Source organism: Tamandua tetradactyla, chromosome 6 (genome assembly GCF_023851605.1).
Source record: "Tamandua tetradactyla isolate mTamTet1 chromosome 6, mTamTet1.pri, whole genome shotgun sequence".
In the NCBI taxonomy this organism is placed as follows: Eukaryota; Metazoa; Chordata; class Mammalia; order Pilosa; family Myrmecophagidae; genus Tamandua; species Tamandua tetradactyla.
This window is the reverse complement of record NC_135332.1, coordinates 39,010,782-39,038,230: the sequence shown is the minus strand read 5'-3', so window position 1 is coordinate 39,038,230 and position 27,449 is coordinate 39,010,782. Positions and strand designations below refer to the sequence as shown.

The window sequence follows — 27,449 nt, the reverse complement described above, 5'->3', positions numbered from 1 at the left end:
TTATATACATTGTTGTTGAGCAAAAAAAAGCCAACGAAATCTTTTATGATGAACAGAATATTCACAACAGGGCAATTATGATGCGAGTAGAACAAAAAAGCAAACAGTACGTTTTTAGGTCTCCGATGCGTTTGGGACTTAAGGAAAATATCAACCCAGCACCAGCAGCTACCAATTACCATTCCATCTAAAGTTTTAGTCATAGTCCAAATGTGGGAACTCTTATCTTGATAGAAGTTTCTAACTGCCCTTTGTCTTTCAGACCAGCCAGCCACCATTATACTAAACTTACAAGGTTTTAAGATCTGCCAATTATATGCCTTGATAGGATCTCTCAGCCCTGTAGATCCCCACCCCTTTTAAAAAAGTTATATATATATGAAAAATATTAACATTTATAATCTTGTGAAAAGTATACATTGAAAATTTTGTTCATACTGTATTTATCAAGTATGATGAAAAGCAGTAGATAATATATTCCTTTATGTTAAATTATGATTGCTATTATTAATCGGCAAAATGTGAAGTGTATGTTCTTTTCATAGTAATATATGCTTTTTATAACTTCACTTGGTTGTTTTACGCAAGCTTCAGGTAGACCTTGCTACCTATCATAACCTGCCAACCCCCAACCAGGACCATCCTAGCTAATCCTAAAGAACACCTAGAGCAGTGTATAAGATTCCAGTTCCAGGCACTGGAGTAACTTTCCAGAAGCCTACAACCTCCAGATGGGTCCCTGGTCCAGATAAGTCCTGAAACCTAGCCCAGCTTCTCCAGGACATCAGATAGTTTCATCTCCCTACCTGTGTTAGATTCAGTTGTCAACTTGGTCAGGTGAGCATACCTAATTTTGTTGCTGAGGACATGAGCCAATGGTAGGTGAACCTCATCTGTTGCTAATTACATCTGCAGTGGGCTAGGAGGCGTGTCTGCTGCAATGAGTGACATTTGACTTAATTGGCTGGTGCTTAAGTGAGAGAGTGCAAGGTAGCACAGCTTAAGCAGCTAGGCATTCATCATCTCAGCACTTGCAACTCAGCCCAGGCCTTTGGAGATGCAGAAAGAAGTCACCCCAAGGAAAGTTGTTAGAACCCAGGGGCCTGGAGAGAAGACCAGCAGAGACCATCCTGTGCCTTCCACATAAGAAAGAGCCTCAGTGGAAAGTTAGCTGCCTTTTCTCTGAAGAACTAACAACATAAATCCCCTCTTATTAAAAGCCAGTCCGTCTCTGGTGTGTTGCATTCCCGCAGCTAGCAAACTAGAACAGTACCCCATATTAGTGACCTTTCCAATATCAAAAATTTGGAATTTCCATAGCCCAAACAACCCCAAAAAGAGGTATGGAAAGATCAAAGGTGATGGTGGAATTATACATAGAAGATAGGATTTAACAAATGAATATGAATGCTGAATCAATAAATTGATATCTCTTTTAGTCTCCAGTATTTTAGAGCAGCTAGAAGTAAAAGCCTAAATTGTGAAATTGTACCCCATGTCAAAGTCTGAAATATGTTCTACAACTAATTGTGGTGCTGTACTTTGAAATTTATAGTTTTGTATGTATGTTGTTGTTCACAAAGAAAGAAGGGAAAAAAAGTGATCGTGATGATACAAAAGTAGTTAAGCCCTCTAGCCTCCTATATTCTGTAGCAGCTAGAAGGAAAAATATGAGAGGATGGTATGGTAGCCCATGACAAACTCTGGGATCTACCCTGTAACCACTTGTTGAAGAGTGCTTTGAAAACTATTGCTTTTTTATTTCATTGCTTTGTATATGTATTATACTATACAATAAAAAAAGTTAAAGAAAAAAACTCACAAGATTGTATGTAATATTTATTTGGTTAATCTTTCCTTGTTTATGTAAATTTTGAAAGATTGTGTGATTTCTTGACAGAAATCTATCTCCATGCTGTGGAAGTAGTTTGAGGAATATCTTATGAGTTCTCTTAGACTATATAATGGTTATAGCCCATTCAACTTCAAAGAAAAAAAGGATGACCACACACTTTGAAATCAGACTTAAATGCCATACTTTTCTAATTCCAACTTTATAAAATTAGCAAAAAGTGTTTTTTTGTGTGTGCACATTCCACCAGTTCTACTGTGACATACTCTTGATTATAAAAGCATGTAGCAATAATGGGGTGTGGTGTGGGGAGAGGTTAGTCTCACAGTGTCTTTGGAAGGGCCAGAACTTGCCTTAATCTTCCTCAACCAAATAAGTATTTTGTTGCTCAGTGCTTGAGAGAATTTGAATGTAGGTTGGTTCAACTGCACAAAAGGAAAAGATTATACAACTTTTTTTTTACAGAGACATAAAGTTAAGAAGCCACCTCTTAACGCTGAAATGTTATGTAGTACTTGAATATGCCTTGTTTAATTACAGAAAATCCAAAACTTGTACTATTTTTTGCCTTGTAGAAAGAAAAGTTTTCCAAGCTTTCCTGAATAGGGATGAATGAGCAATCACTTTAGTTTGTACAGTTGGAACACTATGTAGTTATGTGTTCTCTGGACTACTTTGACAGAAGTAGATTTTTGAATGTAACAAGATAAGTCAACTTGAGTTGTAATATATTTTGGGGAATTAGTTCACTACAAATTGTGACTATAAATATTGTTCTGTAAACGTTTTATAGTTTCCCCCAAAACAATTTTTTTGGAAAATAAAAAAGCATAAAATGACAACTGTTAGTGGGGGGGGGGGTGTCCAGAAATTGGAACCCTCGTATATTGCTGGTAGGAATTTAAAATGATAGAGCAACTGTGGAAAATAGTTTGGCAGTTCATCAAAAAGTTAAACATAGAATTATATGCCCCAGCAATACTTGAGGTACATACTCAAAAGTCTAAAAGATATTCAAACAAATACATGTACATAAATGTTCATAGCAGCACAAGTCACGATAGCCAAAAGGTGGAAACCCAAATGTCCATCTGTGGATGAATGGATGAACAAATTATAGTTTATACATACAATGGAATATTATTCAGCCATAACTAGGAGGGAAATTCTGATACATACTACACAGATGAACCTTGGAAACATTAGGCTAAGTAAAAGAAGCCAGATACAAAATTTTGCATATTGTATGAGTCCATTTATGTGAAATCTAGAATTAGTAACTCCATAGAGACAGAAAGTAAATTGGTGATTCCCAGGGCCTTGGGGGAGGGCAGAACTGCTTAATGGGTACAGAGTTTTATTTCAGGGTGATGAGATTGTTTTGGGACTAGAAAGTGATAATAGTTGCACAACATTCTGAAGGTACTAAATGCCACTGAATTGTTCACTTTTTTTCTCTGTTATGTGAATTTCACCTCAATTTAAGAAAAGAAGAGACTTGAAAAGCACTCATGCCTAGGGGCTTGCTCTCTTGTGTTCTTAGTATCCAGGCACCATGTGGACAAGCCCAGGCCAGCCTTCTGGATGAAGGGAGACACTAGGCCCAATGTCTTCCCAGTTAACAGCCAGCAAATCCCAGGAAACAGAGCCACCTAGCTGACCAGCAGCTGACTATAGACCCATGAGTTAGCCCAGCCAAGACCAGCAGAAAAACTATCCTGCTGAAATTGCCAACCTTGCCAAATCATGAGCAGATAAATGGTTGTTGTTTTAAGCTACTGTGTTTTTGGAGTGACTTATTTCACAGCAAAATATAACTGACAGACTTAGCCTCCTGCCTAAAATGAAATTAACAGGGATCAGATTTATCTTCCTTCCGAAATAACCAAAATAATCAGGTGAGACTCTGGTTACTGGGTGGGTAAGGAAGGATGGTGATCCCTGAGAGACGAGAACCAAATGATGTGATCCCCCAGCTTTCAGCTTAGACAGTTTCCAGGCCACCATGCAAGTAGGGGCAACCCAGATGAAGTCTGCGGGACTCCTGAGTTGAGGAGAGAGAACCGAGTCCTGGAAGACCAAGGTGGCTACAGTTCTTAGGACAGAGTACTGCAGAGGAGGAAGCCGCACAGAGGGAGAATCCCTGAGCCCTGCAGAGGGTCTCCCTGGAGTATTCAGCAAGGTATTGATCAGTGCATGCGTGTGAAGAAACTACCTGGGGGGTGACGAAGGGGGATGAGAGAAGAAACATCTGAAAGGATTAGAGAACAGTGACACCCACATAGGGCCAGGAATAGAGCCTGTAAAAATTCATAATTCATGGGCATTGAGTAGAATACTCAGGAAGGTCAGGCCTCAGTGATAGAGAATAATTAGTCCCAGACAGAGTATTACTTCAAACCTGCCTAATAAAAGCAAAGGACCTTTTGACCTAAAAGGATCGAACTGTTTCCAGGTAACTTAAATGTATCCCAGATAATCTAACTGATAGAATAAGTAAAATATAGGGAGAGCCCAGCAATTTTATATATATGTGAGCATTCAACATGTTTACTGTATTTATATTACTTTGTTTACAATAACCCTTTCAAATAGGTTTTATTATTTTCCCCATTGTACAGATGATAAAGCTTAAACTGTACATACAAAATGCCAAGCATTATTGAATACAGCATATTCAATAAATGGATTTTTCTTCAACTCCCCACCCCGGCTAGCTGCAACCAACAACCGCCACAAGACCTTTTCTCAGTTGCACATCCTGTACGAAAAGATTATGGCTCAAAAAAGCCAAATGCTTTAGCCTTCAGGAGAAAAGTGTTCTGTAGGGTCTTGAATTGGCGAGTCAGGAGCGCTGGTACCAGTCTGTACTTTGCCACTAAGTTCCAGGATGACCTCTCTCTAAGCCTGATTCACCCATCTACAACGTGAAGGGGCGTCAGATCAGATTTCCTCAGAACAATCCTCCCTCTGTGATGGTGGAGGACGGCATAGTTGGAAAGCAAAATGTCATCTACCATAGCGTCCGCCTGCGCGTACTTCGGGGACTCTTTTGTCCGACAATCTGTAGTTTTCTATGGCTTAAAGAGAAATCTCTCCTCTCTCCGGCCCCAGCGCCGCATTGCCCACCTAAGGCAGCAGATGGCGCTGCTTCTCCATGCTGGTTCAACTACAAGCATTCAAAACCTAATGGTTGATCAATAAGAGGGAGAGGTAAAGGGGTACCGGATGTATGCTTTTTCCTTTTGTCTTTTTATTTTTCTGGAGTGATGCAGATGTTCTAAAAATGATCATGATGATGAATACACAACTGTGTGATGATATTGTGAGCCACTGATTGTATACTTTGGATGGACTATATGGTGCATGAAGATATCCCAATAAAAAAGTATTTTTTAAAACCCTAATGGTTGAGCACCTGCTGTGGACGAAATGTCTGGCAGACAAAAGCAAAAAATGTTTATTTGGTACCAAATTTATATTTTGACTAGTTCATTTCCTAATATAACTTATGTAGACAGCTTAATTGAACACAATAAGTACATGGAACCTTGAGTAGGACATGAGATTTTGTTGGTTTGTCCAGAGTGAAGCCCCAATAAATCCCAGAGTGATTTGAACAGTGAATAAAAAAGTATTTGCAAAGTTCCCTTCGGGGAATGGTGAGAACGGGGGAAAATTCAACTTCCCCAAGTTGAATTCTTGATATTCTCACAAGCAGTGTGGACAATCAAAGCTATAGGCTGAGCCCCCAATCTTGGGGTTTGTTCATATGAAACTTAACCTCACAAAGGATAGGTCAAGCCTACTTAAAATTAGGCCTAAAAGTCACCCCCAAGAGAATCTCTTTTGTTGCTCAGATGTGGCTTCTCTCTTCATCCAAATCAACAAGCAAACTCACCACCCTTCCCCTGTCTAGTGGAACATGACTCCCAGGGGTGTGGACCTTCCTGGCAACGTGGGACAGAAATCCTGGAATGAGCTGAGACTCAGCATCAGGGGATTGAGAAATCCTTCTCGACCAAAAGGGGGAAGAGTGAGATGAGACAAAATAAAGTGTCAATGGCTGAGAGATTCCAAACACAGTCTAGAGGTTATCCTGGAGGTTATTCTTATGCATTAAATAGATATCACCTTGTAAGTCAAAATGTAGTGGAGAGGCTGGAGGGAACTGCCTGAAAATGTGGAGCTGTGTTCCAGTAGCCATGTTTCTTGAAGATGATTGTATAATATAGCTTTCACAATGTGACTGTGTGATTGTGAAAACCTTGTGTCTGAAGCTCCTTTTATCTACCTTATCAACAGACGAGTAAAATATATGGAACAAAGATGAATAATAGGGGGAACAAATGTTAAAATAAATTTAGAGTGAAATCCTGGTGATCAGTGAGGGAGGGGTGGGGTTATGGTATGTATGAATTTTTTTCTGTTGTCTTTTTATTTCTTTTTCTGAATAGATGCAAATGTTCCAAGAAATGATCATGATGATGAATATGCAACTATGTGATGATATTGTGAATTACTGATTATATATGTAGAATGGAATGATCAAAAGCTACGAATGTTTGCATTTGTTTACTAGGTATTTTTGGTATTTTAAAAAAAACTGCTTTTTTCTTTCTTTGCTTTGAATATATGTTATATTATACAATAAAAAAAGTTTAAAAAATGTGCAGCAGACAGAAAAGTGAAAACAAAGGGAATTATATTATGGACTTTACAAACAACAAAAGATATGAAATTAGAATGGAATTGGGGCTTTGCTTAAGGAAGAAACTAAATTTTATGGTAAATTGCCAGGCACTGTGCTACCTGCTTTACACAGATCATCTCCTTTTGTCCTTCTGTTTTTTTAAAGTGAAGGGTTAATGTTCAACGACGCTGAAAGCACAAAGTAGGCGCTCTGGAAATGTTGATTTGATTTCCACTTCTTTGTAACCTTCACAGCATTGGGCACTTGGTTGACAATCAATAAGTTTGTGTTGATTGGTTGGGTGGTTGATTGAATTATAATTGCAGACAGAGACCTAAAGGCTAAGATAGAGTGGCAGGACCCAAGAAGGCATTCAGTCCAAATACTACAATTCCTAGATTTAAAATTATGGGAAGAAACATTATGTGCCTGACACTTAGCAGGCACTCATTAGATATCTGTTGAATTAATGAAGTGTTTTCCTAAATCAGCACTTAGTCCACAAGGTAGGAGTTTTCACCCCCACTTTACAGATGGAAAAACTGAGGCTCCCAGAAGGGACCTAACCAAGTCAGGTGGCTTAGAAACACATTGTGTTGTGCCTCTAAGAATAATAATTTACGTCTCTATTGTTTTTGATAATATGTCAAGCATTTTCATATACCTACTTTTATCTATTTTAATCCTCATGGGCACACGGGTTGTAAGTATTATTATCCATATTTTACAGATGAGGAAACCTAGACTTAGTGAGATTGTCTGCCCAAGTACATACAACTGCTAAAGGGCAGACCAGAGGTGAGATCCAGAGCCCCCCAGGTTTGCCACTCTTCCCTTATACCACTCTATTTTCACCTGGTCATTCTTAGAGATACAACAATTAACTAAAATGTTTTTTCATTTGAGAACTTTTTTTTTTTAGTGGATTCTGGATAACTACCTTAAAACTAAGAGCTGCCTTCCAATTTCAGTATACCTGTTTTTGTTTACCAGTAGCTTTGACTACTTTTAATTATTCAGAGCAAAGGAGGGGAAAAAAAAGAGACACCTGATACCTAAATGATGTGCTCACACCAACCTGAAGGCCAGATGACACCAAGATGCATTGTTAAAAGGGAAGGTTAGCAGGGGTTCAACTCAAGGGAAGTAGAAGTTGAGCAAGCCACCTGGCATGCTCCAAGGTGATGTGTCTGGGCAGAATTGTGTTATGGCTGGTAGGCACACTCATTCTTGGAGGGAGATATGAGGTATACATACAGAAAAAATAATTATGTCAGTGTTGTTCATTTGAATTTTATAGGTTTTGCCATTTTATTTGCATTTTAAATTTGCTTTTGGTTTCACAGTCACCTAAGAGCTATCAGTATATATTTACCTAGCTTTTATGCTTGTATATGCTTAAGTAGCAATATAACAAGATTAATTTGTCAATGCCAGGAGTCCCTGGTAGGTTTTATCCCTTTAAAATATTTGTACACACTCAGGTTTGAGAAGCACAGAGCATATATCTTCCTCTTCAGGAAGTGGCAGTGGCCATGTAAGGATGTATTTTTCCTTTGAGTGAAAAGGAGCTCTTTTCCCAGAAACAGAGAGGGGCTCACTCCCAGGCCAACTGCCAGGCAAAAAAAAAGGCAATTCTTTCTTTCATATCTAATCCTTCTCTCCGTGTGTGTGTGTGTGTGTGTGTGTGTGTGTGTGTGTGTGTGTGTGAAGGGGGCATGACTGCTTTTGAGGCAAAGACGGAATTCCCTGCAGAAGATGACAACACTTCTGGTTTAATCAGGAAGGCAAGAGAGTGGTAGACTTCAAAAATGAGGATGAAGTGTGTCTATCTTCCACTCACCTGCAATGACAGAACATCAAGGATCCATAAGCAGGCAGCAATTAGACACAGAGTCTACTATTGGTTTCTTTTAGAATTTTACTAAACTCTCCAAAAATCATAAAAGTAACTTATGTTCATTGCATCTGATGAGACAATAGTATACAAAGAAAAATGAATTTCACACACACACATACTCTCTTCCCTGTCTACCTTCAACCTCCTGATAACAGCAGCTTGGATGCAGCTCTCTACCAGCTTCTCCATGCTCATAAAGCCATGTCTGTGGTGAGTTGAATCATGTCCCTTACAAAGACAAGTTCAAGTACTAACCCCCAGTCCAATGGGATGAACCCATTTGCAAATATGACCTTCAAAATCTAATTTGGATGAGGCCTTAATCCAATTTGGCTGAAGTTCTTATAAGCAAAGGAAATTCAGACACAGTCTGTTAAAAGAAGCCAGAGAAAGAGGGAATTGGGAGGAACCACAGGAGAAAGAAAGAGAGCAATCACCATATAATGGATGATCGCCAGAATGCCATCACCACAATGCTACAGACTTTGGAGAAAGCATGGCCTTGCCAACACCTTGATTTTGGACTTCCAGCTTCCAAAACTGGGGGACAATAAATTCCTGCTATTTAAGCCAATCAGTGCGTGGTATTTGTTACAGTAGCCCTGGCAGACTAGGACAATGTCCAAACACGCACACCATATTTAAAGGGTATTTTTGGTCACTGTTTGACAATATAAACTTATGCAGTACGCATGTCTGCAACTTCTGTTCTCAGCTCATATCATCTTAACTTTTCAAGTCAATAATATAGCCTTTGACTCATTTTTCTTGAAGAGCCGCATAATTTTCCAGACTGTGGATATAAGACAATTTATTCACCCATATATCTACTGATGGACAATCAAGTTGTCTCCAGGCTTTCCTTCTTGGCCATTACAAGTGATGCCATAATAACCAACCTTGAACATGTGACCCAGCCTACTGATGCTGGCTCAAAATACATATATAATGTATACATGTGTGTGTGTGTGTATATATATATATATATATATATATTTTACTTTAACAGCCATTTTACTATATTTAATAGCTATTTTATTTTAATAGCTATTGCCAATGTATTTATTTGCTCTATTCACAGATATGCATTTTAATAGCTATTGCCAATGTATTCATTTGCTCTATTCACAGATATGCATTGAGCACCTGCTATATGGGGTGTGCTAAGTTAAGCGTGTAGAAATATACAAGACAAGACTTTGTCCTCCAGATCTAAAAATACAAGGGAGTGTTTATAAATATTAGTTATAAAAATAGTTATTAGCTATATATTGTATAACTAGCATTTATATAACCCTATACCACAAGCAAAGTGCTGGTACCCTAACGGAGGTATATGTATATTAAGGGGTGAAGCAGTGCATGTTTATTTCTGTCCTCCAGCATAGGCAGAGTGGCCTGAGGTTACTCTGTCAGCTGGGGCAAGTGCCAAGGCTCTGCCTCTGTGCCCACCCTTCTCCTCATTCCTGGCTGAGGGAAAGAGGGAAAGAAAGAAAAGAAAGGAAGGAGAGAGAGAAGAAGGGAGGGAGAGGAACAAATGAACCTTGATCTATACCTCACACCATAAACAAAAGTTAACTTCAAATGGAGCACAGATCCAAATGTAGAATATAAAACTAAAAGTTTTAGGGAAAAAAAACATAGGAGGAAACCTTTGTTACCTTGGGTTATGAAAAGTGTTCTCAGATACAACACTAACAGAATAGTTCAAGAAGAGAAAAAATAAACTGGGCTCCATCAATTACATTTTTTTCCCTTTGACCTACAGAAGACAAGCCATGGGTTGGGAGAAAATATTCGGAAATCATATATTTGACAAAGGAATTCTGAACTTATAAAGATCTCTTAAAACTCAGCAACAAGAAAATAACCCCAAAAAAGACAGGCAATCTCACACCTGTAAGAATGGCTGTTATTAAACAAACAGGAAACTACAAATATTGGGGAGGATGTGGAAAAATTGGGACACTTCTGCAATGCTGGTGGGCATGTATAATGGTACAAGCTGATATGGAAGATAATTTGGCAGTTTCTTAGGAAATTAAATATCGAGTTGCCCTATGACCGGGCAATACCACTATTCAGTATATACCCAGAAGAGCTGAAAGCAATGACACAAACAGACATTTGCACACCAATGTTCATAGCAACATTATTCACAATCACCAAAAGATGGAAACAATTCAAGTGCCTATCAATAGAACAGTGGATTAACAAAATGTGGTATATATATATATATACATGATGAAATATTATGCAGCAGTAAGATGAAATGACATCTTGAACCACATGCCAAGATGGATGTGCCTGAGGACATAATATTGAGTGAAATAAGCCAGACACAAATGGATAGACACTGTATGAGTCCACTTTTATGGCCATGGTAAAGGTAAAATCAGAGGCTTATAATACAGAATATAGGGGACCTAGAGATACACAGAGATGGTTAGCTAATGGCACTGAACTCAAATGTAAAGGAATAGAGTAGTGATGGTTCACTGGTGGGTTGATAAATAATGTTACCATATTGAAGGTGAACATGATTGAAAGGGGTTGTATAGACCCATGTGTCCCACCGATTAACACTACAGATATAAATAAGTTCTTGCATGAACTACTGCATAGGTATGAATCTTGTACAAAGAGTATATAAATTCAGGGTATGGGGGAAAAATGTTATTGCATACTATGGGCCATGTTTAACAGGAAAACATCAATAGTAGCACAGCAACAGCAGGGATATATAACAGAAGGAGGGACAAGAGTTAAACCCCTGTTTAGATTTTCTATTTGGTAAGGGTGTGTTTATTAGTAATCTTTCTCTTGGGAACAACGAAATTATCTAAAATTGAGAGTGTTGATCAACTGTTGATTTTGGACATTATACATGATGCCCAATGAATAGAGGTGGCTGAAGGATGCACTGAGAAGTAGATTGGAGGATGGTATATACATATGATCAAATATTGTGTGGCTACAAAGAGGAACAAAGTTGTGAGGCATGCAACATTGTGAATGAACCAGCAGGACATTTGGTGAGGCAAAATAAACCAGAAACAAAAGGGCAATTACTGTATGATCTCATTTAGAAAATACTTATAAGAAAACAGGGGCCTAGAGTGTAAGCTCTTATAGCAGTCACATTTAGTTCAGAGTAGTAACTGTTATTTCTGGATTTTGAGAGGCTGTTTTATATATGTATAACTTGGTATTTAGAGATAAGAAAAAAACCTATCAGGTCGGGATTAAGGTAATTCAGAATATAGGGTGTCATGGTTAGGGACAGGTGTCAACTTGGCCAAGTTGTGGTACCTGTTCATCTGATCGGGCAAGCGCTGGCCTGTCTGTTGCAATGAGGACATTTCATAGGATTAGGTCATGAGCGCATCAGCTACATCCACAGCTGATTCCATTTGTAATCAGCCAAAGGGAAGTGTCTTCTGCAATTAGTGATGCTAAATGTAATCATGGGAAGCCTTTTAAGGAGGACTCAGAGGAGACAGGTTCCATTCCTGCTTTGACTGGTGAGCCTCTCCTGTGGAGTTCATCCAAGCCATCCATTGGAGTCATCGGCTTCGCAGCCTGCCCTGTGGATTTTGGACTCTGCGTTCCTACGGTCACGTGAGACACTTTCATAAATTTTATATTTGCAAGTGTTCCCTGTTGATTCTGTTTCTCTAGAGAACCCTAACTAATACATAGGGGTAAGGAAGTAATTGTCTGTATTTTAGAACCTCATCTAGAGAGACCAAAGGATGAAAGGTTTATTTTGTCCAGAGCCTAAATTTTCTGCCCATCCTAAAGAACACCTAGGGCATTATATAAGATTCTACAAAGGTTCCATGCACTAGGGTAACTGCCCAGAAACCTACAACCTCCAGATGGGTTCCTGGACCAGATAAGTTCTGAAATGCATAGAGGCCAGACTCTCCAGAACATCAACTAGTTCCATCCCCCGATCCCATATTATCAACAGCCCCTTCCAACATGAAAAGTTACATTGGGCATAGGCCAAATACCCCTAAAGAGTGGGAGAAGATCAAAGGTGATGGCGGGTTTTAACAAACGTACGGTTTAATAAATGAGTATGATTGCTGAATCATTATATTGATATTTCCTTTAGCCTCCAGTATCTTAGAGCAGCTATAAGTGAAAACCTAAAATTGTGCAACTGTAACCCATACCAAACTCTGAAATCTGTTCTATAACTAAATGGTGTGATGTGCTTTGAAATGTATTGTTTTGTACTCTTACTGCTGTACAAAAAAGAAAAAAAAAATGTGTTTTGTAGGATATTGGTTTGAAGACTGCTTTCAAGATCTTTTTGTAATTTAAATATATAAAGAACACAGTCTAGCAGTTTCCTATAAAGTTAAACATACACTTATCATGAGATCCAGCAATACCACTCATTATTTACCCAAATAAAATAAAACTATATATATACAAAACCTGCACACAAATAGTTATAGCATCTTTACTCATAATTTCCAATCTGGAAATTCAAATATCCCTAAATTGAGGAATGGATAAATACACTTGAATATATCTATACAATGGAATACTATACAGCAATGAACATGAATAAACTATAATACACAAATGAACAAGATGGAGGAATCTCAAAATAATTTGTTGAGTGAAAGAAGCCAGATGCCTCCAAAAAAAAAGGACACACTGAATGATTCTATTTATATAAAATTCTGGAAAACGAAAATTAATCTGTAGTGACAGAAAGTGTATCAGTGCCTATGGAGGGGGCTGGGAGGAAGGTGAGGAAAGGGAAGGGAGGGATTACAAAGGCTCATAAGGAAACTTTCGTGTGTGATGGAAACTTAGCTTGATTGTGATGTATTCAGATATCAAAACATCAATTTATATTCTTCAAATATGTACAATTTATTGTATGTCAATTATATTTCAATAAAACTGTTATTAAAAACTACTTGCATGGTTGCTGAGTCATTAAATTGTTATTTCTTTTAGTCTCCAGTATCTGAGCAGCTAGAAGTAAAAACCTAAAATTGTGGAATTATAACCCATACCAAACTCTGAAATCTGTTCTACAACTAATTCTTGTGCTGTACTTGAAAATTTATTGTGTTTTTGTATATGTTATTTTTCACAAAAAAGAAAAGTCAATCGTGATGATAAAAAATATTATTCCTTCTAGTCTCCTATATTCTAGAGCAGCTAAAAGGAAAAATCTCAGAGGATGGTATGGTAGCCCATGACAAACTCTGGAATCTGTCCTGTAACTACTTGTTGAAGACTGCTTTGAAAACTATTGCTTTTTTCTTTCTTTGCTTTGTATATATATTATACAATAAAGTAAATAAATAAAAAAACCACTTGCCTCTTTGAACACGTTTGGATCCATCTTAGAAAAAGAATAATCTTCTCAGCCAGTTTATAAACTGTGATGGTCAGTTTGGCTAGGCTATAGTACCCAGTTACTCAAACACTAATCTACGTGTTGCTGTAAAGGTATTTTGGGTGTATGATTAACATTACAATCGGGTGGCATTACGTAAAGGAGATCCTAGATAAGCCAGGTGGGCATGATCCAATCAGCTAAAAAGCCATAAAAACAAACCAGATTTCTCTGAGCAAGAAGAAATTCTACATTGGAACTGCAGTGCCAGAATCTGCCTGAGTTCCCGGCTTGCCCTTCCTGACAGCCTTCCCTATAGCTTTTCAGACTTGCAATGCATCTCTATCTACAGCTATATTCTTATCTCTTTATCTACACATATATGCTTATACATACGTGTGTGTGTTAATCCTCTCAGTTCTGTTTCTCTGATGGAACACAAACCATCTTAATTTTTATCCAAAAGGGATTGCCCATTATATTCATTGGATATTACTCCGAAATACCTGGGCAAATTCAGAGTTCAAATGAGAAGTCAATTGGGCAAGTCAGGGCTGCACTCATAGAACAGTGTTCTTTTCAGGGCACACCTTCAGATATGTTAGTCTTTTTTCATGTTTATTAAACTATCTGCAGTACATTAAAATATTACACAGCCATCTAAAAACATCCTCAAAACAATTATCTCTGAAAGGGGACACAAAATCTCTAACATTCATTGCTTTTAGGAAGGGAAATCCAGTGACTAAGAGACAGAGTTTTCACTTTTTGTGCCTATGGAATATTGAATCATGTGTATCACCTAGATTAGAGGTTAGCAAACTATGGTCTACAGGAGTTATCTGGCCCATTACATTTTCCAAGGCATGCTGGAATACAGCCTTCCTTGTTCATTCATTTACATATTGCCTTTCACACTACAATGGCAGAATTGAGTCGTTGGGCAGACACCATATGCCCCACAAAGCCTAAGATATTTATTATCTGGCCCTATACAGAAAAATTGTGTCAACTGCAATCTAAATTTAAAATACAGAAAAGTCAATTGACATTAAGAAATAAAAGAGAGCTGTGCCAGTCCTGGTAAGATGAGCAGCCGCCGGAGCCCGCCTGAGTCAGCTATGGAGGTCGGAGAAGACGGAGGTGGTGGGCTTGGGCCTGGCGGCATGGAGGCGGCGCACCACCAGCTGGTCTACAACCGCCAGGTCTGTGGGACCCAGTCCTCCATACGTATCTCCAAGTAGGCCTCCCACCGGGGCGTTGGTCATTGCACCCTGCCTCAGCTGCCATAACCACCACTCTGTCGCCAAGAACCTGGGCTGGTTCCCGGACCTGGACAGCAAAAGAATGTCAAAGCAATCCTGGAGGTTGGAGTGAAGGTGAGAGGCCGGTGAAGGGTGCTGCAGTTGGTCTTGGAGGCTGCGACGTCCTAGGCTTCTCAGCTGCTCCGGTAACCTGGGGACAAGGACTGCACCCCCTGGCAAGGCAGAGTCAGCTGATTCCCTCTGCCCTCCCTTATACTTCAGGATTTGCCGGCTTCTGCCTTAGAAAGGTGCTTTGGCCTGGGGTGTCTCTAGATTCTGCCTGTTTTCTATCAACAGAATTAATTCATAAATAAATAAATAAATCCCCAAAAGAATTGAAAACATATGTCCACACACAAACCTGTGCAAGAATGTTCATAGCAGCATTACTCATAACAGCCCCAAAGTGGAAACAACCCAGATGTCTATCAACAGATGAATAAAATGTTGTATATCTATACACTGGAACATTATTTGACTAGAAAAAAGGAATCAAGTACTATAAACACTACAACACAGTTGAACCTTGCAAACATTCCTAAGTTAAAGAAGCCAGACACAAAAGCCACATATTGTATTATTCCATTTATATGAAATATCCAGAATAAGCAAATTCATAGAGACAGATCAGTGATTGCCAGGGGTTAGGGGAAGAGGGAATGGAGGATGACCTGCTAATGGGTACAGGGTTCCGTTAGGGGTGATGAAAATATTCTGGGATTAGATAAGATACTGTATATGGCTGCACAATTCTCTGTAGGGACTAAAAAACATCAAATTGTACATAACCACCAAGTACAGGGCACTTCAGAGTTCAACAGGTGATTCAACACCAACAAATTAGCTCCCTCTGCCACCTCAAACTAGAAGCAATCCTGGCCTGGGACTCAGAAAACTAGTTTCTACATCCTAATTGTCCCAAGCCACCCATGTGCCCTTGGGTCTCTTTCCCTGTTGGTCCTTAACTTCCTCCCTACAATATGGGTGAAACTTGGCAGGAGGAACATAATGGTACAACAAGATGGAGAGGGACATTTGGGGGGCCTGACTTGCCAGAATTCTTTGTTCTATCCCCAAGCTTTATTGTCACTAACCTAGAAATCATTAACTTTATCATCTACATCATACCTTTTCAATTTCAAAGCACTCTTGTATACATGTCAGTTGATCTTCATAACAACTGTTTAAGGAAAAGACGTATTGTTCTCACTTTACAGATGAAGAAATTGAGGCTCAGAGGGCTCAAGCAACTTGCCCAAGTTCATACATAGGTAAATGCTGTTACTGGGACACATCCCAAGTCTTCTGATTGCAGATCCTGGGTTCTGCCCAAACTAACACAGTCTTTGCATATCTGGCTCCTCTCTAGAGACCAAGCCAGCAATGTCCAGCAGTCTCACCACAAACACTGCACAACTTTGTTTGGACAGAGTGAGGGAGAAAAGTTCATGGGGACCTGGGGTTCTGCTGATACCCTATGATCTTTCCTTATGAACCTCTCTATATTGATACAGCAGCAGTTTGTAGGGAGGAGTTTGCAGGAACATTGATGTGGTCATCAGGCGCACATCTACCACAAAGATATTGATACAGGTACATCAGACCTCTCTGACAAGTGAAAAGCTGCTCCTTATTAGGAGAACAGTGAAGAGACTGTGCCTTTAGACCTCAGGGGAGGTCTTAAGAGGTCAGAATTCCCAGAGTCTGCTCTCTCTTCTATATCCAGAACAAGTATTACCCTTCCTCCATGAGGCCTCAAGGAGGAAGGGGCTGCTACTCAATCCTTATTAGAGGACAGGAGGAGGGAGGAAGGATGAGGAATTTTCCTCCCCCCCCTTATTAACCCAGGAGAGGGAACATCAGTGGAAACAGGGATTCATTCCTATACTTAAAGAGCTGGGCTTACATCTCAAGGAGTATCAGTGAGAACACTGCTGTCAAACCCACATGGGTAAGCCCACGTCACAGTGCTTGGGCTCTCGTCACAGTTGTGCTACCAGCCACACGGATTTTAGCCAAGTTGCTCACCCTTTCTAGTTCAGTTTGCTTACCCAAAAATGTGGCTAATGACTGCTGGCTCTAGCTCAGGCAGGTGCTCTGAGATTTCACTGACATAAACTGAAAATGCTTTAAAAATAAAATGCCCTTTATGAATAATACTATTTCATTCTTCCACAGCTGGCAAGCAAGGGGGGCCGAGGCTTGAATACACTCCAGGAGTGACCACTCTCTCATTTCAAGGAAAACACAGCGCTTGGGCAACATGACGAAGTCAAACCAAAGGCAGGAGTTTCTTCAGGAAAGGACAGGCTGGGGCAGGAGTGCCCACACTTGCTCGCTCTCTTCATTTTTATTTGATCAATCAACATTAATCATATATTCAGTACAAGAATGGCACTGATCTGTGTGTTTGGAGTTAAAACAGTGAGCAAAACAAAAAATATCTGCTCTCGGGAAGCTTATGTTCTAGTTACGGGAGTTCAGTGAAAAATGTCAGATGTTGATAGGTGCACTGTGCAAAATTAAACTGGGTGAGGTTGATAAGTGACAGGGAAGAGGTGCTACTTCATACATGATGTCAGGAGAAAACCCCTTTGATGAGAGGATATTTGAGCAAAGACCTGAAGGAAATGAGAGGCTAGTTTAGGTAAAACAGCCACACCATACATCTAGGCTAAAGAATACCATAGTTAAAGGGACAGACAGACAGCATCATGGCAACAGGCAATTTCTTGCCATGCTTGCTATTCTCCACTTGCCCACCCCCCCCTTAGATTCATTCCCCACTCTTCTCTTTCCTGCTCCATTCACTGAGATGAGTTTGACCCCTACAGATTATATCCCTGAGTCAGCCTTACTATTTGCCTTTTGGTTGGGTTCCAGAAGCCTGGAGAACGTGATAAGAGGGGGGCATTGATGTCGACCAACTCACTCCCTCTCTGCCTGGTCATGAGGGTTCAGGTTATGGTTGCATTCGTCTAAGCTACAATACCCATCTGCCTTTCACAGCTACTTCTCCACCTCATCCCACAGCAGAGTGAGGGCAGGGCATATCAGTAGGGCCAGTGGCCTGGAGCAAGTCTTAATTTTTCTATAACCCATGCTCTCATCCCTTCCTTCTTGGGCCCCGCAGGGTGAAGACATCCTCCAGCAGACCGTTCAGGATTAGCCCCCCAGATGAGCACTGTGCCACCTACCTGTGCAGGAATTTGTCTGTAGTTGCCACCTGGATTGCCTCTCCCATTAGGGCAGGAAAAGGGTGAATTTTGGCCCTAGAGATACCAATCCCAAATGAGACATGGACTGTAGCCTCACTCTCCTCCCCTAAGGGCCTAGCTCGATCAAAATACTTGCACCAGCAAAGGAAAGAATTGAAGTTGGGGTTCTTGCTCCCTCAGGACCTCACTGCCCTCCAAGGTGGAACCCTATCTCTAAGAGTCATCCAACTTCCTATCTAAAGGAACCCTATCCACCTACCTCCAACACTCAGTAGCTCACTGCCCAGTTTATTCTTGATAGTACCTATCACTGTTGGAAAAGCTTATCAATGCTTCTTGTCTGTTCCATCCATTAGAATGTATGCTCCATGGAAGCAAAAAACTTTTTCTTTGCCTGTCTCATTCCCTGTGTGTGCAGCATCATAGGAGCAAGCATACAAGAGAGAACAAGTGACAAGAAAAATACGGACAAAGCCTCTCTGTCCCCTAAAAGCTCCACAAAGATTGTGGCTACAAGTCCAGACACCAATGGCTGAGCATCAGATGTGGTAGATCCTTTCAGAACAGTTTTGGCACTGCTGACTTCTCTGGGTACGGGGTTGGTAGGGCCAAGTGGTACAACCGAGGGCCACTAAAAGGCCTCCTCTGCTCTGAAGACTGAAGACTCCAGTTCTTTCATTTCTGAATGGCCAGAGAAGGACTTAGCTAACAGACACAATCTCCAGCCCTCAGGGAAGCCTAGAATGGGGAGTAGGAGGGCTACAAGTGTTGGCCAGGCTGGGAAGACTGTTACAACTGGAAGACAGTGCCTAATATAATCAAGACTCCAAAAATGACTCACCTGGCCATCATGCTAAGGGAGGCAGGAACCAGAGTTACTGGTTAGACTTCTAACCAATTTAAGGGGCCGAAGCCTAGTCCCTACAACCAATCGATATTTCTGTGCCTGGATCTACCTTTTTAGACTCCATTCTACTTCATCCTAGACAGCCCCCATCCCCACCCACTGTGTGGCAGGCATCACTGCCACCAGACCAACCCCTTTAACCCAAAGAAACCCCAACAGCTCAGAAATGCATCAATCGACCTTTAATGTCCAAAAGAGGCATGGATGCAGAGCATAGGAGATATGGCGGGGTCTCAGCCCCTGCTCCAGAAATGAGAGAGAGATGAAAACAAACCAGACATTTCCAACTGGCCACACAAGTCTGGGAGGGCAGGAAGAAACACAGATTTAGACATCCATTTAAAAACAAAACGAGACTAAAGCTAAATTCAAGCACTCAATCTGCCACAGACAACACCCACTGAGGGTAGGTTTGATACACACAGGGAACTCACTCACCACCACAGTCCCCACCCTCTACCCCAAGCACTGAAAAGAAAACTCGGCACACACTAAGGGACTGGGGAGAGGGCATTCTCCTGCCTCCCCACCATCTTCAACAAAGGACTTGGGCGGGTGGGCGGGGTGGGGGGAGGGGATGAATGAGCTGGGCCTCCCCCACCAACAGTGTTAGCCTACACATGAGACTTTTGATGTGATTCACAAGAATCAGCAGCTCAATCAGCAATGATCCCCATCTTCTCCCCAAACTCCATCCCATCCCTGCTTTAACAACAAGATTTCCCCAGTATTATCCTAGGAATCTGCCCCCACTTGCCACTGTGCTCCATCTTCAGACAGATGGTTTCATCACTGAAAGACTGACCTCTTCCAAAGTTTCCCCAAAGCTCCTCTCAGCCCTTTGTCACTTCTATCCCCACCTCCCACCAGTGGCTGGAGATGTCCACCAAGTCAATTTCCCAGCTCCAGGGCAGATGGCAACACTGCCATTTCCTCCTTGGTTGTCCTCTTAAAGCTCTCCGAGGGAGCATACGGCCATAGGGCTGAGTATCTGGGCCAGATGGCACTTCACCTTCAAAACAGATACCTCCAGAGGTTTTTAACATAAAGGGCACTTAGAACTAACTATGCCCCCTACCTACCTATAATACCCTAGAGATTCCACTGTCCTGCCCCTCCCCCTCCCCTGCATCAAACCACACATACATACACACACATAAACATAAACAAAGAGGCAAATCAAGGGAGACATTGATTTGGTTTGATTGCTAAAACCTAACTAAAGAACTAGTCACCAGAAATTCCCTTGCCAGCCAACTAACAGGGGCTGCTCTAGGAAAACTCCAGAGGAATGAGAAAACTGAGGGCTAAGCAGGGAGCAGACAGGAGGGGAGAAGAGAGTATGCAAAGAGAAAAATCAAGCTAATCCTACCCCCAACATCCTTCTAGCATGAGCACTCGGAGCAAGAATAAAAGAAGGTAATCCACAAAGACACAGCCCTTACTTAGAAACTCTTCTGACAAAGACAGCAAGACAAGTCTGCTCCCCACTCCCACACACCATAGACAAACACGTCTCAAGGCCCCTTAAAGAATCCACCCTCCTCCCCCAACCCATCCTTGCCCCAAGCCGCAGAATCACAGTTCAGTGGAATATTCTCCCTGGTACTAAATCAATTCCCCCACCCTCCTTCCTATCCCTCTCTCCTTGCCAACCCTAACACTGTCCCTGCACAGACTCCCTGGCCCTCCTAAAGCAGCATCCGCCACCAGGAAGAGGCAGCTGCACAGTTTTAGTTCCACCTCCAGAGACCTATTTCTTTTCCTCAGCCCTTCTCAAAGCCTTTCACAGGCTTTGTTAAGGGCTTTTTATTTTGTATAGGGAGAGAAAGAGAAAAGGGAGGGGTGGGGAGAGATTTCCTAGTGCAATACAACCAAAAAAAATTTTTTGAAGTCTTGAAAATCAAACATAAAGCAGCCTTCTTCCCCAGGCAACTAAACAGAAAGAAGTTTGGTTTTGTTTACTGCGACATACACATGAAATCGAGTATACAGTCCATGCAGTAGCACAGCCATTGGAGAGGACATCCTGGTGCTGGCCCCGAGTGCAAAACAGTCCCAGCAACGCCGCCTGCCTGCCATCGCTGCCGCCACCGCCACTGACGCCTTCACCATGGCCACCTAGCCTGATTTGAAGAGGAGGATTGCAACTTGACCCAAGTAAAAATAGATGAAGTGCTTTGTCTCATGTGTGACGTAGCTGCCAAAATTTCGGCCCACGATACAATGCCAGGTAGGATTGTATTTCTTGTCAAATTCCTAAAAGAAGAATGAAAGGGGAGAAGAAAGGTGATGAGAGCAGCTGGAGGGCAGAAATCAGAATGGAGTCTCTCCCTGCAAGTCCAGCACCAATACAAGTTTGGTTATCACCCTCACCCCACCCCCTAGCTCATGGCCCCAGCTCCCCAGACCGCAGTAGCTCAGGTTCTAAGGCTGGCTAGGACATTCCTCCCCTTCATTAATAATGTAACACCACAAAGCCTCCATTATTTCTCTTCACTGAGCCTCTTTTCATACCCCAATCATTTCTTCTTCCACTAGTTAGCCCACCTGTTCATACCACCACTAACCCATTCTGTGATTTCTCAGCAAGGGAATCAGAGGTCAGTGGAATAAAAGACCACTCCAACATTAACAGCATGAGTACAAATGGGGAGCAAGCCTCCCCCATTACTAAACCAGCATTTCCAAAATGCCAAAAACTAGGGCACTTCAGCAAAACAGAGAACAAATCTCAAAAGTACCAGAAAGAAATTCTGTTTAAGTAAAGGCTAAAGGCATTTCTATATGCTAGCTATGTGTGGGCTGCAGACTCCAGAACAAGGACATCAGCCATGAAATCAAGGCAACTCCCTCACTTCTCTCAGGGGCAAAAGTTTAGCATCTAAACCAGCCAGGAAATCCTTGTGATCTAATCAGACAGGCAGCTCCCGGCCACCCTGTGGATGGGACACAGCAGCAAACAGATGGATCAATTCTGATCCATGCAAGGACAGCAATCCTCTCTCCCCACTATGGAACCCAATGTTGCCACCATCCTTGGGGCTCTGGCCACCCAGGTGGTCATACACAACTTGTTTAGTTTCCTCACAGCCCCCATACCATATAACTCTAAGAGCTGTTAGGAGACAGTGGCTCAGGTTACCAAGCCCAGCTTCAGTCCGGGCTCAACACTTTGTATGATGTAGGAGAACCATAGCCGCTTCCCAGGGTAACTTTCCCACCAACAAAATGAGAAAGCTGGACCCAGATAACCTAAGGATTCTTCAAGTTCTGAGAATCCATGATGCTGGAGTCTTGCTAGACAGGGCAAGGCCCTCATTCAGCAAGAAGCTGGCACCCGCAGCCACACTGGTTCTTGACTCCACACACACAGCTTCCCAGGACTCGAGAGTCTCTGATACTTGTTCCATACATTTGGTAGGAAAGCAGTCTATAAAATGGAGGAAAATCCTACCACTTATATGCACCAGACTGCTACTGCTGTCATGCATCTTTCCTGGGATGCCAGAGCTGAGAATATCAAGACTGGGACTGTGCCTTCAATGGATAAGGGTCCTAAATGGAATCAGGGACCTAGGTTTCACTTCCAACTCAGTTGCTTCCTCACTGTGTTAATCAGACCTATTTGCCATTCACTGAGGAATTTTTCAGGGACCAAATCTATTGTCCCAACTACTGCTCATCCATTAAAGAAAAGATTTATATATATATATAGGGAGAAGAAGATGATGCAGTACTTTTAACTATTTTTTGAGAGAAAGAAATACGATCTTGTATTATTTCATTCCAATACCCTTGGTCTTTATTTTGGATAGTTCTGATTTTTGGCCATTTATACTTTATCCTGAAGCTTCTTCGCATAGCCTCATCCTTCCCTCGGGAGGACTTGCAGTCATGTAATTATCTGTTAATATATATATACACACAACAGAGCTCTTATTAAGAATTCCTAAGGTGAATGCTTTGCCAAGAAAGAATCACCCCTAAGTTGCCGCTTTTCAAGTTCTAGGGTCTTGTTTGCATGGGATATACCTGCTTTGCTATGTCCCCAGCTCCAGCCCTCCCTGGAGCAAGCTCAGTTGCCCATCCCCAGCCCTGGCCACCAGCCATGGCTCTCTCAGCTCACCTTCTTGATATAGGCAGCAATGTCCTTCTCTATGTTGTACTTCTCCATGGCCTGCGTGGCGCAGTCAACAGCATCCTGTTGCATGTCCTCAGACATGTCTGCGTTCTTGATCACTGCCTTCCGGTCAGACATCGTGACACTGCAGAAAGAACAAGAGGTGAGGCTGACAGTCAGCCCCTTATGCTGGGCAATGAACATTAGCTGCTGGGTGTGGGCCTCAGTAGGAGAGAAATGCAGGAGGCAAGGGAAACAGAAAACACAGACATGAGGCACTGGCGTGCCTTATAGCAGAGAGAGCTCTTAAATCCCCACCCCTGAAAAATACAGAGCAAACAATAAAACTGACATATTTAGTATGGTTTTTATCATCTGAAATTGAGGATTTTCCAGCTCTAAATGTATTTATTTCTGATATTCTGAACAGCACTAATAGCCAAGATGATATTACAATTATCATCTTCTAGAATTGTCCTTAGGCAAGCTTCTTACTTTCTTTTTGCTTCTATGTCCTCATCTACAAAATGGAGATCACAGGCTTATCCTGAGGATAAACCAAATGATACAATACCTAAACACAATAAGGCCCTGATAAAACAAACATTATTACATTATTGTTATCAAAGTGGAAAGAAAATGGACTAGAAATCAGTAGGTCTGAATTCTGGTCCTGACTTTGAACTGGGTGGTCTTGGACAATCACTTAACCTTTCTGCTCTTGAATATTTCCATTTTAGTAATGAAGACAGCTTCCTATCTGATAGGGATTGTTATAAGGTTATCTGAGAGCACCTGCAAACACGGATTGTCTATGCAGAGGTTGGCAAACTAGGTCAAATTCAGCCCACCACCTATTTTTGTAAATAAAATTTTACAGGAACACAGCCATGCTCAGTTGTTTATATACTGACCATGGCAGCGTCAGTTTTGGCCAGTCACACATCCCATCAAGTCTCTGTTCCATCCTTTCCCTCTGGTTCCCTGGTCTCCTCACTACAGTGTTCATTCTTTAAATTTTAAAGTCCTAGATTTTGGACCCATCTCCAACACTGATTTGTCATTTCCCTGGATCTTTGTTTCCTCATGTCAAATTTATTCATTCATTCATTCAAATATTACCAACTTACTAGGTGAACCAAGGCTAGGGATGAATATGTTATTCATCTCACAGGAATGATGAAGCCCTCTTTCCCCTAAATAAAAACAGAGAATTGAGAGAAACATGGTAATAGAGGTAAAAATAAAATAAAAATTACTATAAAGCAAGGTACTTTAACAGCCATGTTTCAGGGTCCTGCTATTCGGGCCAAGGCATTTGTCCTATAACAACCACAGTTCTGAGGTAGACCCCACATGGTCCCTGTGAAGAGAAGAATCCCAAGAAGGCTGGCCAAGACCTGCCCAGCAGTCTAAAGCATGTGAAGTGCTTTGCAGGAGCAGAAGGGATGAACTCAAAATCCTGCTTTCTGTCACTGACCATACACACTCCCATCAAACAGGGCAGCAACAATAACCGCCCACCCATGATCCAGCCCAGTGGACAAACGACAGTCTCATCCCAGCTCTGAGACAAAGCTAGAAAGGTGTCTGCTTGCTCAAGGAATGGTTCCCAGTATTGTTCCAGGGCAACATGTCTCCCATAGCAGCCTATGTGCTGGAAGGACTGAAAGGGAAAGCAGAACTCACGACTACTTTTTCAGCCTCACCAGATGCAACGAATGCACATGCCAGCCCTAGTCAGGCAGTCCTTGACTGCATCCAAGGTACTTCATCAGGCACTGTCAAGCTAAGCTGAGCTGGTTCTACTTTGGCAGAGGATGCCAGAGTTTAAGGGTTAGTGGACCAGTCCTCCAGCCCCTATACTAGGACGGGGGTCCCTCTGACATACGCCTGAGAGGAAAAGTCAGAGTCTCAAGAGGAAAGCTGTAAGCACCACTAGGTACTGAGCAAAGGTCAGGAAAACCCCGTTCAAGGCCTAAAGATATGACCTTGGGCAAGTCAGTTTCTTCATTTAAAAACCAACAGTTGAAATGAGATCAACAGGACTACTTCAGTGTGTTTCAGCAAAGGTACAAACAGCAGCACAGGAAGAATATTCTGATATTGTAAGGCTCTTTAACTGTGAAAAAAGCTAGTGTCACCTGGTGGCCTATTCCAGGTTACCACTCAGAAGGGCATACTGTTTACAAACCCAGGGGTGGGGGTGGGGACTGGTTACAGACAAGGACGAATTTGGTACAGTTTTCCCAGTAAGCTCACCTGCTCCACTGCTTCATCCCCAAAGCCCAAAAGAACAACTTTGTCACAATAATTAAAAGCCATCTTACTCTCCAGGAGAGAGCCTGCAGTTATATAATGCAAGTCTTGTGACTACAATGCCACAGTTCTTCACCCCTGGCCCCCCAGACGCCTGAGAGAGCAGAGGCCCAGCCCTGGCCACTCCTGTCCAAAGTATCAGTGAGAAAAGGACAGAGAGGTGCCTAGCTTAGCACCTACCTCCTGGGAAGAAAAGAAAAGGACCTAAAGCCTCTAGGTTAGATGGATGGCCAGAGGGCCCCAGGCCAGCTACCTGAGTCACGAGCCAGAGGCCCTTTAGAAAAACGAAAAGGGCACCCCAGGACAGCTCCATGTCCTTCATCCCCGGTTTTTCGACAAGATAGGCTACGCCTCCGAATGACAAGGACTTTCCCAACGTGTGCCCCCTCCCTGGCACACACACATTTATACGATTCCCCACCCACCCGGGCCGTATCGCTCATCCTCAAGAGAACTGCAGTCCCGAAGTCCAGCACCGGGGAATGAAAAGCCATTCTCCTCCCCATCTCTCACCCGACCTGGTCCGCAGGCCACCCAGGCCTGGAGAAGCGCCGGAGTGACTGAGCGTCCTCGCTGCAGGAAGGACGCCCCAGAGGGTGTCGGCGGCAGGAGGAGCCGCGTCACGCCAGAGCCCTCTCCACCCCCCTCTCCCTCGGCCCCAAACACCAGAGGCCTCCACGCAGCGCAGGGAGACTCCCGAGAGGAAGGGGAAGCGGCACCTCTACAGCCTCGGGGCCTCCAGCCGCTCCACGAGAGTAGGGCGGGCAGAGCCTGGCGCAGCCGAAGCTGCGCCGGGAGGGAGGGGCGCCGAGGCCATGCAGCGCTGCTGCGACCGTCACCGCTGAAGGCGGCGAGGCCAGCCCCGCTCCGGGCCCCGGGGCCCCTGCCGGACGCCGCAGGGAGCAAGAAGGCCGTAGGGACACCGCGGCTAAGCCCCGAATGCGTGGGGCCGCCGCCCCCACCCACCGCTCACCTTCACGGAGGCGAGTCCGCACCGGGCCTCGGGGAAGCAGCGATGGCGTGAGGCAGAGCGCGGGCAGGGGCGGTGTCCCCTCGACTCCTCCGGCAGAAGTCGCCGCTGCCGCGGTCTCCGGCTCCGCAGCCCCGGGCCGCGCGCTCCGCCGTCGCCACCCGCCCTTCGAGCTCCCCGGCCGCCCGCGCTCCGCCTGGCGCCAGCCGGCCCGCCCGCCCGTACGGAGACAGCGCCTCGCAGCTCGGCTCCCTCAGTCGCTGAGCCCAGCCGGCGCGCGGCCCCGGCTGAAATAGCGCCCCGCCCCCGCCCCCCCGCCGCGCGCGCCGCCGTCCGCCCTCACCATTGGCTGCGCCCGTCCGGTCCCGCACTGCGGGCTTCTCCCCGCGCTGCTCTCGCCCCACATCTTGTTTCCTCCCATAATGCCTCAGGGCTGAGGGAGGGGGCGGGGATGGGGAGCTAAAAAGGTTGGGGGAGGGAGATGTGGCCTTAAGAAGAGAAAAAAGGAATGCAGACCCCTCCACTCAGAGCAGGAGAGTCCAGGCCTAAAAAGGAGTTAAAAATGCCAGGCCCAAGGGGAGGAAGAGAAGGAGGAACGTGGAGACCCAATCCCGTGGAGAAAAAGGAAAGGAGGATGCAGATTTCAGATCCAGGAGCAGCTGGGGAAGGTGTGGAGACCCCAACCTTAGAGAAAGGAAAGGGAAGGAGGTAAAATCACCAGTTTCGGAGGAGATCGCAGGATCCCTCCTTCCCCATTCTATCGGAGAGAGAAGCAGCCAGCCCTGTGGA

At 43.1% G+C, this 27,449-nt stretch overlaps 1 protein-coding gene and 1 long non-coding RNA gene across 6 annotated transcripts in view; one reads left to right on the top strand and one right to left on the bottom strand.

Moving 5' to 3' along the window:
- Positions 1–19,408: 19,408 nt before the first annotated feature.
- On the bottom strand, positions 19,409–27,399 carry DYNLL2 (dynein light chain LC8-type 2). 5 transcript variants are annotated; one of them, XM_077164894.1, is made up of 3 exons: positions 27,379–27,399; positions 23,378–23,516; positions 19,409–21,507 (listed from the first exon to the last, which is right to left on the bottom strand). In XM_077164894.1, the coding sequence occupies exons 2-3, from the start codon at positions 23,507–23,509 to the stop codon at positions 21,370–21,372; spliced, it is 270 nt and encodes an 89-aa protein (XP_077021009.1). In that variant the 5' UTR covers positions 23,510–23,516; positions 27,379–27,399; the 3' UTR covers positions 19,409–21,369. The 5 variants fall into 5 exon arrangements, with proteins under 5 accessions (XP_077021009.1, XP_077021012.1, XP_077021010.1 ...); XM_077164897.1 differs by lacking the exon at positions 27,379–27,399 and adding an exon at positions 27,004–27,097; XM_077164895.1 differs by lacking the exon at positions 27,379–27,399 and adding an exon at positions 26,664–26,898.
- The window catches only part of LOC143687691 (uncharacterized), a 29,462-nt gene continuing 29,085 nt past the window's right edge, over positions 27,073–27,449 (top strand). The window contains exon 1 of the long non-coding RNA XR_013177646.1: positions 27,073–27,368. This is a non-coding gene — a long non-coding RNA (uncharacterized LOC143687691). The remainder of the gene's footprint in view (positions 27,369–27,449) is intronic.

What these genes read in the sequence shown, in the direction of transcription:
- DYNLL2 (XM_077164894.1), bottom strand. Translation starts at nt 23,509, where the DNA reads ATGTCTGACCGGAAGGCAGTGATCAAGAACGCAGACATGTCTGAGGAC. An exon ending in TTGCTGCCTATATCAAGAAG is followed by an intron (nt 21,508 to 23,377) that starts GTGAGCTGAGAG and finishes TTCTTCTTTTAG; the next exon opens with GAATTTGACAAGAAATACAA.